The sequence below is a fragment of the Balaenoptera physalus genome (genome assembly GCF_965194825.1).
Source record: "Balaenoptera physalus genome assembly, chromosome: 4".
In the NCBI taxonomy this organism is placed as follows: domain Eukaryota; kingdom Metazoa; phylum Chordata; class Mammalia; order Artiodactyla; family Balaenopteridae; genus Balaenoptera; species Balaenoptera physalus.
The window spans coordinates 59962604-59975593 of NC_138891.1; the positions used below are offsets into that span (position 1 = coordinate 59962604).

The 12990-nt window shown below is 34.7% G+C and overlaps 1 protein-coding gene across 2 annotated transcripts in view; it reads right to left on the reverse strand.

Moving 5' to 3' along the window:
* Positions 1 to 12990, reverse strand: part of CCDC39 (coiled-coil domain 39 molecular ruler complex subunit) — a 48015-nt gene that overhangs the window by 9661 nt on the left and 25364 nt on the right. For both annotated transcript variants that reach the window (XM_082461384.1, XM_082461383.1), the window contains one exon: positions 12390 to 12598. In XM_082461384.1, the coding sequence (XP_082317510.1) occupies positions 12390 to 12598 (209 nt within the window). The remainder of the gene's footprint in view (positions 1 to 12389; positions 12599 to 12990) is intronic.

The window sequence follows — 12990 nt, forward strand, 5'->3', positions numbered from 1 at the left end:
ATATCCTAAAGAATTTAAAGCAGGTTCTCAAAGAGATATCTGCACACCAATGTTCATACATTATTCACAAAAGCCAAGATGCAGAAGCAAGCCAAATGCCCATGGACAGACGAATGAATAAGATACATAAAATGGAATATTATTCAGCCTTAAAGAGGAAATTCTGTCACATGCTACATGGTGAACCTTGAGGACATTATGCTAAATGAAATAAACTAGTCACAAAAAGACAAATACTACATGATTCCACTTATGTGAGGTATCTAAAGTAGTCAAATTCATACAGAAAGAATAGTGGCTACTAAGGGCTGGGGGAAGGGGGAAATGGGAAGTTAATATTTAATGGGTATAGAGTTTCATTTTTACAAGATGAAAAAGTTCTGGAGATCTGTTGCTCAACAATGTGAAAATATATAACACTACTAACTGTACCTTGTAAAATTGTTAAGATGGTAAATTTTATGTGTTTTTTACCAAAAAATTTTAAAAGACAGTTTCAGTTTTATAAGATGAAAAACTTCTGGAGATCTATTGCTCAAAAATGTGAAAATACTAACACTACTAACTGTACATTTTTAAATGGTTAAGATGATAAATTTTATGTTTTTTACCAAAAAAAAATTTTTAACATCTTTATTGGAGTATAATTGCTTTACAATGTTGTGTTACTTTCTGCTGTATAACAAAGTGAATCAGCTATATGCATACATATATCCCCATCTCCCCTCCCTCTTGCGTCTCCCTCCCACCCTCTTTATCCCACCCCTCTAGGTGGTCGCAAAGCACCGAGCTGATCTCCCTGTGCTATGCGGCTGCTTCTCACTAGCTCTCTAGTTTACATTTGGTAGTGTATATATCTCAACTCTACTCTCTCACTTTATCCCAGCTTACCTTTCACCAGCCCCCGTGTCCTCAAGTCCATTCTCTACGTCTGTGTCTTTATTCCTGTCCTGCCCCTAGGTGCATCAGAACCTTTTTTTTTTTAGATTCCATATATATGTGTTAGCACACAGTATTTGTTCTTCTCTTTCTGACTTACTTCACTCTGTATGACAGACTCTAGGTCCATCCACCTCACTAAAAATAACTCAATTTCATTTCTCTTTATGGCTGAGTAATATTTCATTGTATATATGTGCCACATCTTCTATATCCATTCACCTGTCGATGGACACTTAATTTGCTTCCATGTCCTGGCTATTGTAAATAGTGCTGCAAAGAACATTGTGGTACCTGACTCTTTTTGAATTATTGTTTTCTCAGGGTATATGCCCAGTAGTGGGATTGCTGGATCATATGGTAGTTCTATTTTTAGTTTTTAAAGGAATCTCCATACTATTCTCCATAGTGGCTGTATCAATTTACATTCCCACCAACAGTGCAAGAGGGTTCCCTTTTCTCCACACCCTCTCCAGCATTTATTGTTTGTAAATTTTTGATGATGGCCATTCTGACTGGTGTGAGGTGATACCTCATTGTAGTTTTGATTTGTTTGATTTGCTCAACATCACTAATCATATCCCTAATGATTAGTGATGTTGAGCATCTTTTCCTGTGTTTGTTGGCAATCTGTATATCTTCTTTGGAGAAATATCTATTTAGGTCTTCTGCCCATTTTTGGATTGAGTTGTTTGTTTTTTTGATATGGAGTTGCATGAGCTGCTTGTATATTTTGGAGATTAATCCTTTGTCAGTTGCTTCGTTTGCAAATATTTTCTCCCATTCAGAGGGTTGTCTTTTTGTCTTGTTTATGGTTTCCTTTGCTGTACAAAAGCTTTTAAGTTTCATTAGGTCCCATTTACTTATTTTTGTTCTTATTTCCATTTCTCTAGGAGGTGGGTCGCAAAGGATCTTGCTGTGATTTATGTCATAGAGTGTTCAGCCTATGTTTTCCTCTAAGAGTTTTATAGTGTCTGGCTTTACATTTAGGTCTTGAATCCATTTTGAGTTTATTTCTGTGTATGGTGTTAGGAAGTGTTCTAATTTCATACTTTTACCTGTAGCTGTCCAGTTTTCCCAGCACCACTTATTGAAAAGGCTGTCTTTTCTCCATTGTATATTCTTGCCTCTTTTATCAAAGAAAAGGTGACCATATGTGCCTGGTTTTATCTCTGGGCTTTCTATCCTGTTCCATTGATCTATATTTCTGTTTTTGTGCCAGTACCATACTGTCTTGATTACTGTAGCTTTGTAGTATAGTCTGAAGTCAGGGAGCCTGATTCCTCCAGCTCCGTTTTTCTTTCTCAAGATTGCTTTGGCTATTCAGGGTCTTTTGTGCAATTTTTTTGTTCTAGTTCTGTGAAAAATGCCATTGGTAGTTTGATAGGGACTGCACTGAATCTGTAGATTGCTCTGGGTAGTATAGTCATTTTCACAATGTTGATTCTTCCAATCCAAGAACATGGTACATCTCTCCATCTGTTTGATCATCTCTAATTTCTTCCATCAGTGTCTTACAGTTTTCTGCATACAGGACTTTTGTCTCCTTAGGTAGGTTTATTCCTAGGTATTTTATTCTTTTTGTTGCAGTGGTAAATGGGAGTGTTTCCTTAATTTCTCTTTCATATTTTTCATCATTAGTGTATAGGTATGCAAGAGATTTCTGTGCATTAATTTTGTATCCTGGTACTCTACCAAATTCATTGATTAGCTCTAGTAGTTTTCTGGTAGCATCTTTAGGATTCTCTATGTATAGTATCATTTCATCTTCAAACACTGACAGCTTTACTTCTTCTTTTCTGATTTGGATTCCTTTTATTTCTTTTTCTTCTCTGATTGCTGTGGCTAAAACTTCCAAAACTATGTTGAATAATGGTGGTGAGAGTGGGCAACCTTGTCTTGTTCCTCATCTTAGAGGAAATGGTTTCAGTTTTTCACCATTGAGAACAATGTTTGCTGTGGGTTTGTCATATATGGCCTTTATTATGTTGAGGTAGGTTCCCTCTATGCCTACTTTCTGGAGAGTTTTTATCATAAATGGGTGTTGAATTTTGTGGAAAGCTTTTTCTGCATCTATTGAGATTATCATAATGGTTTTTATCCTTCAGTTTGTTAATATGGTGTATCACATTGATTGATTTGTGAATATTGAAGAATCCTTGCATTCCTGGGGTAAACCCCACTTGATCATGGTGTATGATCCTTTTAATGTGCTGTTGGATTCTGTTTGCTAGTATTTTGTTGAGGATTTTTGCTTCTATGTTCATCAGAGATATTGGCCTGTAGTTTTCTTTTCTTGTGATATCTTTGTCTGCTTTTGGTATCAGGGTATGGTGGCCTCATAGAATGAATTTGGGAGTGTTCCTCCTGCTATATTTTGGGAGAGTTTGAGAAGGATAGGTGTTAGCTCTTCTCTAAATGTTTGATAGAATTCGCCTGTGAAGCCATCTGGTCCTGGGCTTTTGTTTGTTGGAAGATTTTTAATCACAGTTTCAATTTCAGTGCTTGTGATTGGTCTGTTTATATTTTCTAGTTCTTCCTGGTTCAGTCTCAGAAGGTTGTGCTATTCTAAGAATTTGTCCATTTCTTCCAGGTTGTCCATTTTATTGGCATATAGTTGCTTGTAGTAGTCTCTCATGATCCTTTGTATTTCTGCAGTGTCAGTTGTTACTTCCCCTTTTTCATTTCTAATTCTACTGATTTCACTCTTCTCCCTTTTTTTCTTGATGAGTCTGCCTAATGGTTTATCAATTTTGTTTATCTTCTCAAAGAACTAGCTTTTAGTTTTATTGATCTTCGCTATCGTTTCCTTTATTTCTTTTTCATTTATTTCTGATCTGATCTTTATGATTTCTTTCCTTCTGCTAACTTTGGGTATTTTTGTTCTTCTTTCTCTAATTGCTTTAGGTGTAAGGTTAGATTGTTTATTCAAGATGTTTCTTGTTTCTTGAGGTAGGATTGTGTTGCTATAAACTTCTCTCTTAGAACTGCTTTTGCTGCATCCCATAGGTTTTGGGTCATTGTGTTTTCATTGTCATTTGTTTCTAGGTATTTTTTTATTTCCTGTTTGATTTCTTCAGTGATCTCTTGGTTATTTAGTAGTGTATTGTTTAGCCTCCATGTGTTTGTATTTTTTACAGATTTTTTTCCTGTAATTGATATCTAGACTCATAGCATTGTGGCCAGAAAAGATACTTGATTCAATTTCAATTTTCTTAAATTTACCAATGCTTGATTTGTGACCCAAGATATGGTCTATCCTGGAGAATGTTCCATGAGCACTTGAGAAGAATGTGTATTCTGTTGTTTTTGGATGGAATGCCCGATAAATATCAATTAAGTCCATCTTGTTTAATGTGTCATTTAAAGCTTGTGTTTCCTTACTTATTTTCTTTTGGGTGATCTGTCCATTGGTGAAAGTGAGGTGTTAAAGTCCCCTACTGTTTTTATGTTACTGTCGATTTCCCCTTTTATGGCTGTTAGCATTTGCCTTATGTATTAGGTACTCCTATGTTGGGTGCATAAATATTTACAACTGTTATATCTTCTTCTTGGATTGATCCCTTAATCATTATGTAGTGTCCTTCTTTGTCTCTTGTAATAGTCTTTATTTTAAAGTCTATTTTGTCTGATATGAGAATTGCTACTCCAGCTTTCTTTTGATTTCCATTTGCATGGAATAACTTTTTCCTTCCCCTCACTTTCACTCTGTATGTGTCCCTAGGTCTGAAGTGGGTCTCTTGTAGACAGCATATGTACAAGTCTTGTTTCTGTATCCATTCAGTCATTCTGTGTCTTTTGGTTGGAGTATTTAATCCATTTACCTTTAAGGTAATTATCGATATGTATGTTCCTGTTACCATTTTCTTAATTGTTTGGGGTTTGTTTTTGTAGGTCTTTTCCTTCTCTTGTGTTTCCTGCCTAGAGAAGTTCCTGTAGCATTTGTTGTAAAGCTGGTTTGGTGGTGCTTAATTCTGTTAACCTTTGCTTATCTGTAAAGGTTTTAATTTCTCCATCGAATCTGAATGAGATCCTTGCTGGGGAGAGTATCTTGGTTGTAGGTTTTTCCCTTTCATCACTTTAAATATGTCCTCCCACTCCCTTCTGGCTTGCAGAGTTTCTGCTGAAAGATCCGCTGTTAACCTTATGGGGATTCCTGTGTATGTTATTTGTTGCTTTTCCCTTGCTGCTTTTAATAATTTTTCTTTGTATTTAATTTTTGATAGTTTGATTAACATGTGTTTTGGCGTGTTTCTCTTTGGGTTTATCCTGTATGGTACTCTCTGTGCCTCCTGGACTTGATTGACTATTTTCTTTCCCATGTTAGGGAAGTTTTCAACTATAATCTCTTCAAATATTTTCTCAGACTCTTTCTTTTCCTCTTCTTCTTGTGGGACCCCTATAATTCGAATGTTGGTGCATTTAATGGTGTCCCAGAGGTCTCTGAGACTGTCCTCAATTCTTTTCATTCTTTTTTCTTTATTCTGCTCCCTGGCATTTATTTCCACCATTTTATCTTCCAGGTCACTTATCCATTCTTCTGCCTCAGTTATTCTGCTATTGTTTCCTTCTAGAGTATTTTTCATTTCAGTAATTGTGTTGTTTGTCACTGTTTGTTTGCTCTTTAGTTCTTCTAGATCCTTGTTAAATGTTTCTTGTATTTTCTCCATTCTGTTTCCGAGATTTTGGATAATCTTTACTATCATTACTCTGAATTCTTTTTCAGGTAGGTTGCCTATTTCATCTTCATTTATTTGGTCTTATAGGTTTTTACCTTGCTCCTTTGTCTTTCCAGAACAGGAAAGCCAGTGCCTCTCCTTGCAAGGCATGCAGAAATATGAGAAACCTTTGGAGATATTGTCTCCTAAGATTTTGATTCTTAAATCTGCTGGTTACTTTTTTCCTTCTATTCCAGTAAATTTATATTTTTAAACTATTTTTAAACTTATTTAATAATAATACTAATAATGTTACTATATGCACAGCAACATGGAGAGTGACTTGTTTGCCTGCTACAACTTCATGAAAATAAGCCTTCCAATCATGGTGAAAAGAAATTTTCAACATACCAGGTTCCTACTCCTAAAGAAATTTGATGGTAAATTATATTAAGTATCAGAAGTTACAGCTTTGCTTATTTTTAAGTATTACTATTGTTTCATCAGAAAATATTTACTCATCCTTTATGTGATTTTAAAAGACAAGTCTTGTTGGCCTTCTAGCTTAAGATGGTAGACTGTGCACAAGCATCTCTCTCCTCCTTCCTAAAATGGAAAAGATTAAAAGAAAGAAAAAACAAAAAACCCACCACAGCTCTGGGAAAAGAAAGATAATTTTTTCACGAATTCATGAAAAATGGAAAACAAATGGGATATGATTGACAGGATGAAAAAAAATGGAGATTCAGAAGATTATGTAGAAATAAGAGCCATTTTTCAGCAAAGAAGTCTGGAGAAAATCCAAACTCAGTAATAAGAAATAAAAAGAGCAAGAGTGATCTCTGAGGCTACTGTCAAGGTAATTAATAAAAGGATTGCCTATAGAACATCTGGGCCACTCTCCTCAACCCCTCAAAGTACATAGAAATGTTGGCAGGAATTATTTATGCTCCAATGATAACCCTCAAAATTACCAGAGTTCCTAACATTGTATGTTGAAGCTGGAGAGAAAAGCAAAAAGGAGCATGAAGTAATTCCAGGCCTCCACAGTAGTGGAGGTTAATAAAAAAGAAAGGCAATGCCAGCCAGGAATGAAAGCTTTCATTGCCCAAAATAAACCCCTTATGCTCTTTACAGGACAGACTAGCCCAGGGCTTACAGTCAGTCCTCCCAGTTAGGGGAGAGACCTGTTAGAAAAAGCAATCTACCTAATTGCAGAAGAAACCCATACCAGCTAGCTATACCAATCATCATGATTATTAATTAAGCATTTGTTAATAAATATAACAGAGAGCCAAAGATTGTCAGCATTTATGAAAAGCTAACAGTATGAATGAAAAGAACAAAATGACCAAAGACAGAACAGACCCTAGGAGAAACAAAGATAATGTATGGGATAGAAAAAAACCTTCAAAGTATTCTAATTAGTATCTTCTAAAACATGAAAGGATATTGCATCCAAAAATGCCCATAAAACAAGAATGGGCTGCTCTGAAAAGAAAGAACCAATGAAAGAATAAGAGTTCTCTCAAATAATCTCCACTTTTTAATTTAAAAGTAGTAAAGAATACTGGGCACAGTGGGTACATGCCTGTAGTGACAGCCACTCAGGAGGCTAAGGCAGGAGGATCTCTTGAGCCCACGAGCTCTGGGCTGTAGTGCGCTAGGCCAGTTGGGTGTCCACACTAAGTTGGGCCTCAACATGGTGACCTCCCAGGAGAGGGGGACCACCAGGTTGCCTAAGGAAGGGTGAACCGGCCCAGGTTGGAAACGAAGCGGGTCAAAAGACTGAATCAATGATACAGAGAGAGGAGAAAGACAGAGGGGCAGGGAATGGGGAGAAGACAGAAAGGATGGTAATGGGGAGAGAGAGAATATCTTAAAAAGTGGAATAAAAAGAATAAAAAATTAAAATCAGAGAAAAGTTAAGAAATCTGGAAGACTAAGCATCCACTAAAAATGAGCAACAGATGGGGAGAGTGGTGTGAGAAAAAAAGATTGAAAAACTAACAGAAAAATATTTTCCTGATATGAAGAAAGACTTGAATGAAATAATTGAAGGAGCTCACCAAGGGTCAAACAAGAAAAATGAAAAAGGATAAAACACCCAGATGCACACATGAAAGTTCTGAAATCCCCCAAATAAAAACATTGTCCCAAAGCTTCCAGAAAGAAAACAAAAACCAGGTTCCCTATCTGGAACCAGACCTCTCATAAACAACACTTTAATCTGGAAGAATATGAAACGCTTTCAAACTTCAACTGTAATTCAAATATGGGGAAGAATAAATATGTTTTAAACACACAAGGACTCGAAAATTTCAGAAAACATCAGTTCTTGAGAAAAAGTTTCAAAACATTCCAGAGAAATGAAATGAGAATCCAAGGAAGTAGAATGACAAAAGATACATGAAAGAATATTAAACCAAGAAACAAGAAAAACACATAACTAGGTTGAAATTATTGCTGGCAATTGGCTGTACAGTTTAATGTACAAGTTATAAGAAAGGAGTTCTTCAGGATAGAAAGCCCAGAGATAAACCCACACACATATGGGCACCTTATTTTTGATAAAGGAGGCAAGCATATACAGTGGAGAAAAGACAGCCTCTTCAATAAGTGGTGCTGGGAAAATTGGACAGGTACATGTAAAAGTATGAAATTAGAACACTCCCTGACACCATGCACAAAAATAAACTCAAAATGTATTAAAGACCTAAGTGTAAGGGCAGACACTATCAAACTCTTAGAGGAAAACATAGGCAGAACACTCTATGACATACATCACAGCAAGATTCTTTTTGACCCAGCTCCCAGAGAAATGGAAATAAGAACACAAATAAACAAATGGAACCTAATGAAACTTAAAAGCTTTTGCACAGCAAAGGAAACCATAAACAAGACCAAAAGACAACCATCAGAATGGGAGAAAATATTTGCAAATGAAGCAACTGACAAAGGATTAATCTCCAAGATTTACAAGCAGCTCATGCAGCTCAATAACAAAAAAACGAACAACCCAATCCAAAAATGGGCCGAAGACCTAAATAGACATTTCTCCAAAGAAGATATACAGATGGCCTACAGACACATGAAAGAATGCTCAACATCATTAATCATTAGAGAAATGCAAATCAAAACTACAATGAGATATCATCTCACACCAGTCAGAATGGCCATCATCAAAAAATCTAGAAACAATAAATGCTGGAGAGGGTGTGGAGGAAAGGGAACACTCTTGCACTGTTGGTGGGAATGTAAATTGATACAGCCACTATGGAGAACAGTATGGAGGTTCCTTAAAAAACTACAAATAGAACTACCATACGACCCAGCAATCCCACTACTGGGCATATACCCTGAGAAAACCATAGGTCAAAAAGAGTCATGTACCAAAATGTTCATTGCAGCTCTATTTACAATAGCCAGGACATGGAAGCAATCTAAATGTCAATCGACAGATGAATGGATAAAGAAGATGTGGCACATATATACAATGGAATATTACTCAGCCATAAAAAGAAATGAAATGGAGGTATTTGTAATGAGGTGGATGGAATTAGAGTCTGTCATACAGAGTGAAGTAAGTCAGAAAGAGAAAAACAAATACAGTATGCTAACTCATATATACGGAATCTAAGGGGAAAAAAAAAAAAAGGCCATGAAGAACCTAGTGGCAAGACGGGAATAAAGACACAGACCTACTAGAGAATGGACTTGAGGATATGGGGAGGGGGTGGGGTGAGATGTGACAGGGTAAGAGAGTGTCATGGACATATATACACTACCAAATGTAAAATAGATAACTAGTGGGAAGCAGCCGCATAGCACAGGGAGATCAGCTCGGTACTTTGTGACCACCTAGAGGGATGGGATGGGGAGGGTGGGAGGGAGGGAGATGCAAGAGGGAAGAGAAATGGGAACATATTGTATATGTATAACTGATTCACTTTGTTATAAAGCAGAAGCTAACACACCATTGTAAGGCAATTATACTTCAATAAAGATGTTAAAAAAAAAAAAAAGTTAATGTGAATCTGCAAACATAATGAATGGAAAATATTAATTACTTGAAAATTTATTTTGTATGCCTTGTTTTAGTAAGTTAACTACGGTGAACTGAAAGGCTATTTTATAAAATGAATGCAATAAATAAATGGATCTACATTTCAAAAAAAAATTAAAAAAAAATAAAAAAAAAAAGAAAGGAGTTCTTTTCAAAGTAGAGACATAATATTAAAAACAAATAACAACCCAAAAATATAATCTGTGATTTCAATAATAAATGAAAGATGGAGAAAGGAAATACAGCAGTAAAACATGCTAAAAGTCATAACTATTTTAGGAAGGAAAAAATAATAGTAACTAATCTTCAGTATTCAGAGAGATAGGAAGATTAGAATTTCTTTTGAATTTAAAAATAAACAAAATAATTTAAATTAGAATATACATACTACAAACAAAGAGGAAAAAAGGGAAAAAATTCAGTAAAACCAATGAAAGAACAGACAAAGAGAATACCTACCATATGATCCAGCTATTCCACTTCTAGGTATCTACTCAAGAGAAAAGAAAGCATATGTCCATACCAAGAACACATATGTTTATAGCAGCTTTATCTGTAATAGCCCCAAACTGGAAACAACTGAAATATTCATCAACAGGTAAATATATATATAAATTGGGGTAGACACATACAATGGAATAGTACCACTTAGAGATAAAAAGCCAAGGTCAGCAAACCATCCTACACCTGCTACTTGTTTTTGTACAGCCCACGAGCAAAGAATGGCTTTTACATTTTTTAATGTAAAATGGTTGATAAATCAAGAGAAAGTTTCTATTTCATGAGATATGAAAATTCCATGAAATTCAAATTTCAGTGTCCACAAAGTGGAACACAGCCACACTCATTTATTTGCATATTGTCTAGGGCTGCTTACACTCCACAGTGGCAGAGTCAAGTTGTTGCAACAGAGACCGTATGGCCAGCAAAACCTATAATATTTACTATCTGGCCGTTACAGAGAATTGTGTGGGATACAGCTAGGTAATACTTCAGGGAATTGCTTTAGCCTTCAAAGTTGAAATCTAATTAGCTAAGCATCTTATCTCAAGAAGTTAGGAAAAGAACATCAAAATAAATCCACAAAAATAGAAAAAAGAAATAGTAAATGTGAGAGCAGCAATTAATAAAATAGAAAATGAATTCGCAATAGAAAAAAATCAGCAAGAGTTTATTCTTTTCAAAGAGTAATAAAATTCATTAACTACTGGCAGGACTTATCCCACCCAGAAAAGAGAAGTCACAATAACCAATATCAGGAATGAAAAGCTACGAACACTGCAGCTATTAAACATATAATAAAATGATATTGTGAACAACTTTATGGAATAACTTTGAAAATGTAGATGAAATGGAAAATTTTTCCTAGGAAAAAATATATAACTTACTAAAACAGACTCAAGAAAAAAATACAAGATCTTCATTGTCCTATAACCAATAAATTGATTGAACCAACAGTTGAAAATCCTCCTCAGAAAACTCCAGATGTCCAATGGCTTTACTGGTGAGGTAGTTGAAAATTCAAGAAAGATATAATTCTGCTCTCTTACAAGCTTATCCAGAGTGTAGAAAAATAAGAAACACAAAGATCATTTTATAAAAGTAGATGTAACCTTAATAACCTGATAATTTGATGAGGGCAGGAGAGAAAAAGAGAATTATAAGCATAGATGCAAAAACTGTATAAAAATATTAGCAAACAAAATCTAGATACATACAAAATGTAATATGTAACAGACAGCTGCATTTATTGCAGGAATGTAAGTTTGTTTTAACTTTGAAAAAGCAATCAATATATTCAATTATATTAACAGACTGAAGAAGCTACATCATATCAGTGAGTGCAAAAAAAGCATTTAATAGTCAACATTCACTCCTGATTAAACAAATTAAAACAACCTCTTAGCAAAGAATGAAAATAGATGGGAGCTCACTTAATATTATAAAGAGAATCTCAAAAAAACACTATAGTAAACTTGATACTTAAAACAATGAAAACTTTCCCCTTAAGATCAACCACCTGCAAGACAAGGGTACCTGCAATCGCCACTGCTATTCAGCTTTGAACTGGAGGTTAGATAACAAGGACAATACAGTAAGAACAAGAAAAGTTATAAAGATTGAAAAGGAAGACACAAAACTGTTATTTGCAAACGATGTCAGTGAAATACCTAGAAAGTAGAATCTACAGATCAATTGTTAGAATTAATAAAAATTTAAGCAAGGCTGCTGAATACTTAATATACAGAAATCCAACTGCATTTCTATATACCAGCAACAAACTGAAAATGAAATGTTTTAAAAGGAGATAACACTGACAGTAACATTAAAAAAAAATAGCATGTATCCAGGAATAAATCTTATAAAAGATATGCGAAATCTCTAGGGGAAAATTGCTTCAATAAATGCAGCTGTCGGGTATCCATAAGGGAAAGCATGTTATTGGACCCTTACCACAAACCATACACAAAAATCAGTTCCAAGGGGATTAATGATCTTAAGGTAAAAGGATAAATCTAAAGAATGAGGAGTTAGCCTAAGGAAAGAGAGAGGGAAAAGCATAGATTTGTAGCTAAAATATGGCCTATGTATTATATTAAAAGTTTTTTCAAACAAATAAGAAAAAGATGGACATCCAAGGTGGTGGAGGGAGCAGTCAGTTCTTCTGACATTACTCTTAACGTTTTCAAAATTCGTGAGCAGGATTTTAAAACTCTAATTATTACCTTATATTTTGCCGTTCTTGATCAACACATCTTATTTGTGACGCAAGCATTTTTTTGTGAACCTTAATTTCTTCGGTCCGTTCTTCCATAGCAGTGTGTAATTGCTGTTTTCTTTCTTCCAGAGAAAGAACTTCTTTTGCCTTACTGTGAAGCATTTCTCGAATACGTTTAACCTCAAGTTTTAAAAGATTGTCTTCTATCATCAAATCCTATCAACATAACAAAATCATCAAATATTGAAATAATCATTTGCATATCCAAACCAAAATATGTTTCCTTTTTATTGCTACAAAAGTCAAACTTGAAAATATAACTTTTTCTAATTTGACCATTGACCAAGATATTAATTAGGGTTAAATTTAGATTGCTCTGAGTCATGACTGATTTTCCTTTTATTTTTATTTTAAGGAAAGGGTTTATGGTTATTCCAAGTCTTTTATTATAATTCAATTTTAAATTCAAGTTTACTAAAAAAACAAAAAGAAGAAGTTATTCCTAAAATTGAAAGTTACAATGTCCAGCAAATATATGAAGCCCAATGGATAAGCATTTTTATATTCTAAACTAAATCTTACAAAATAATGTGTAAATACATTTTTAT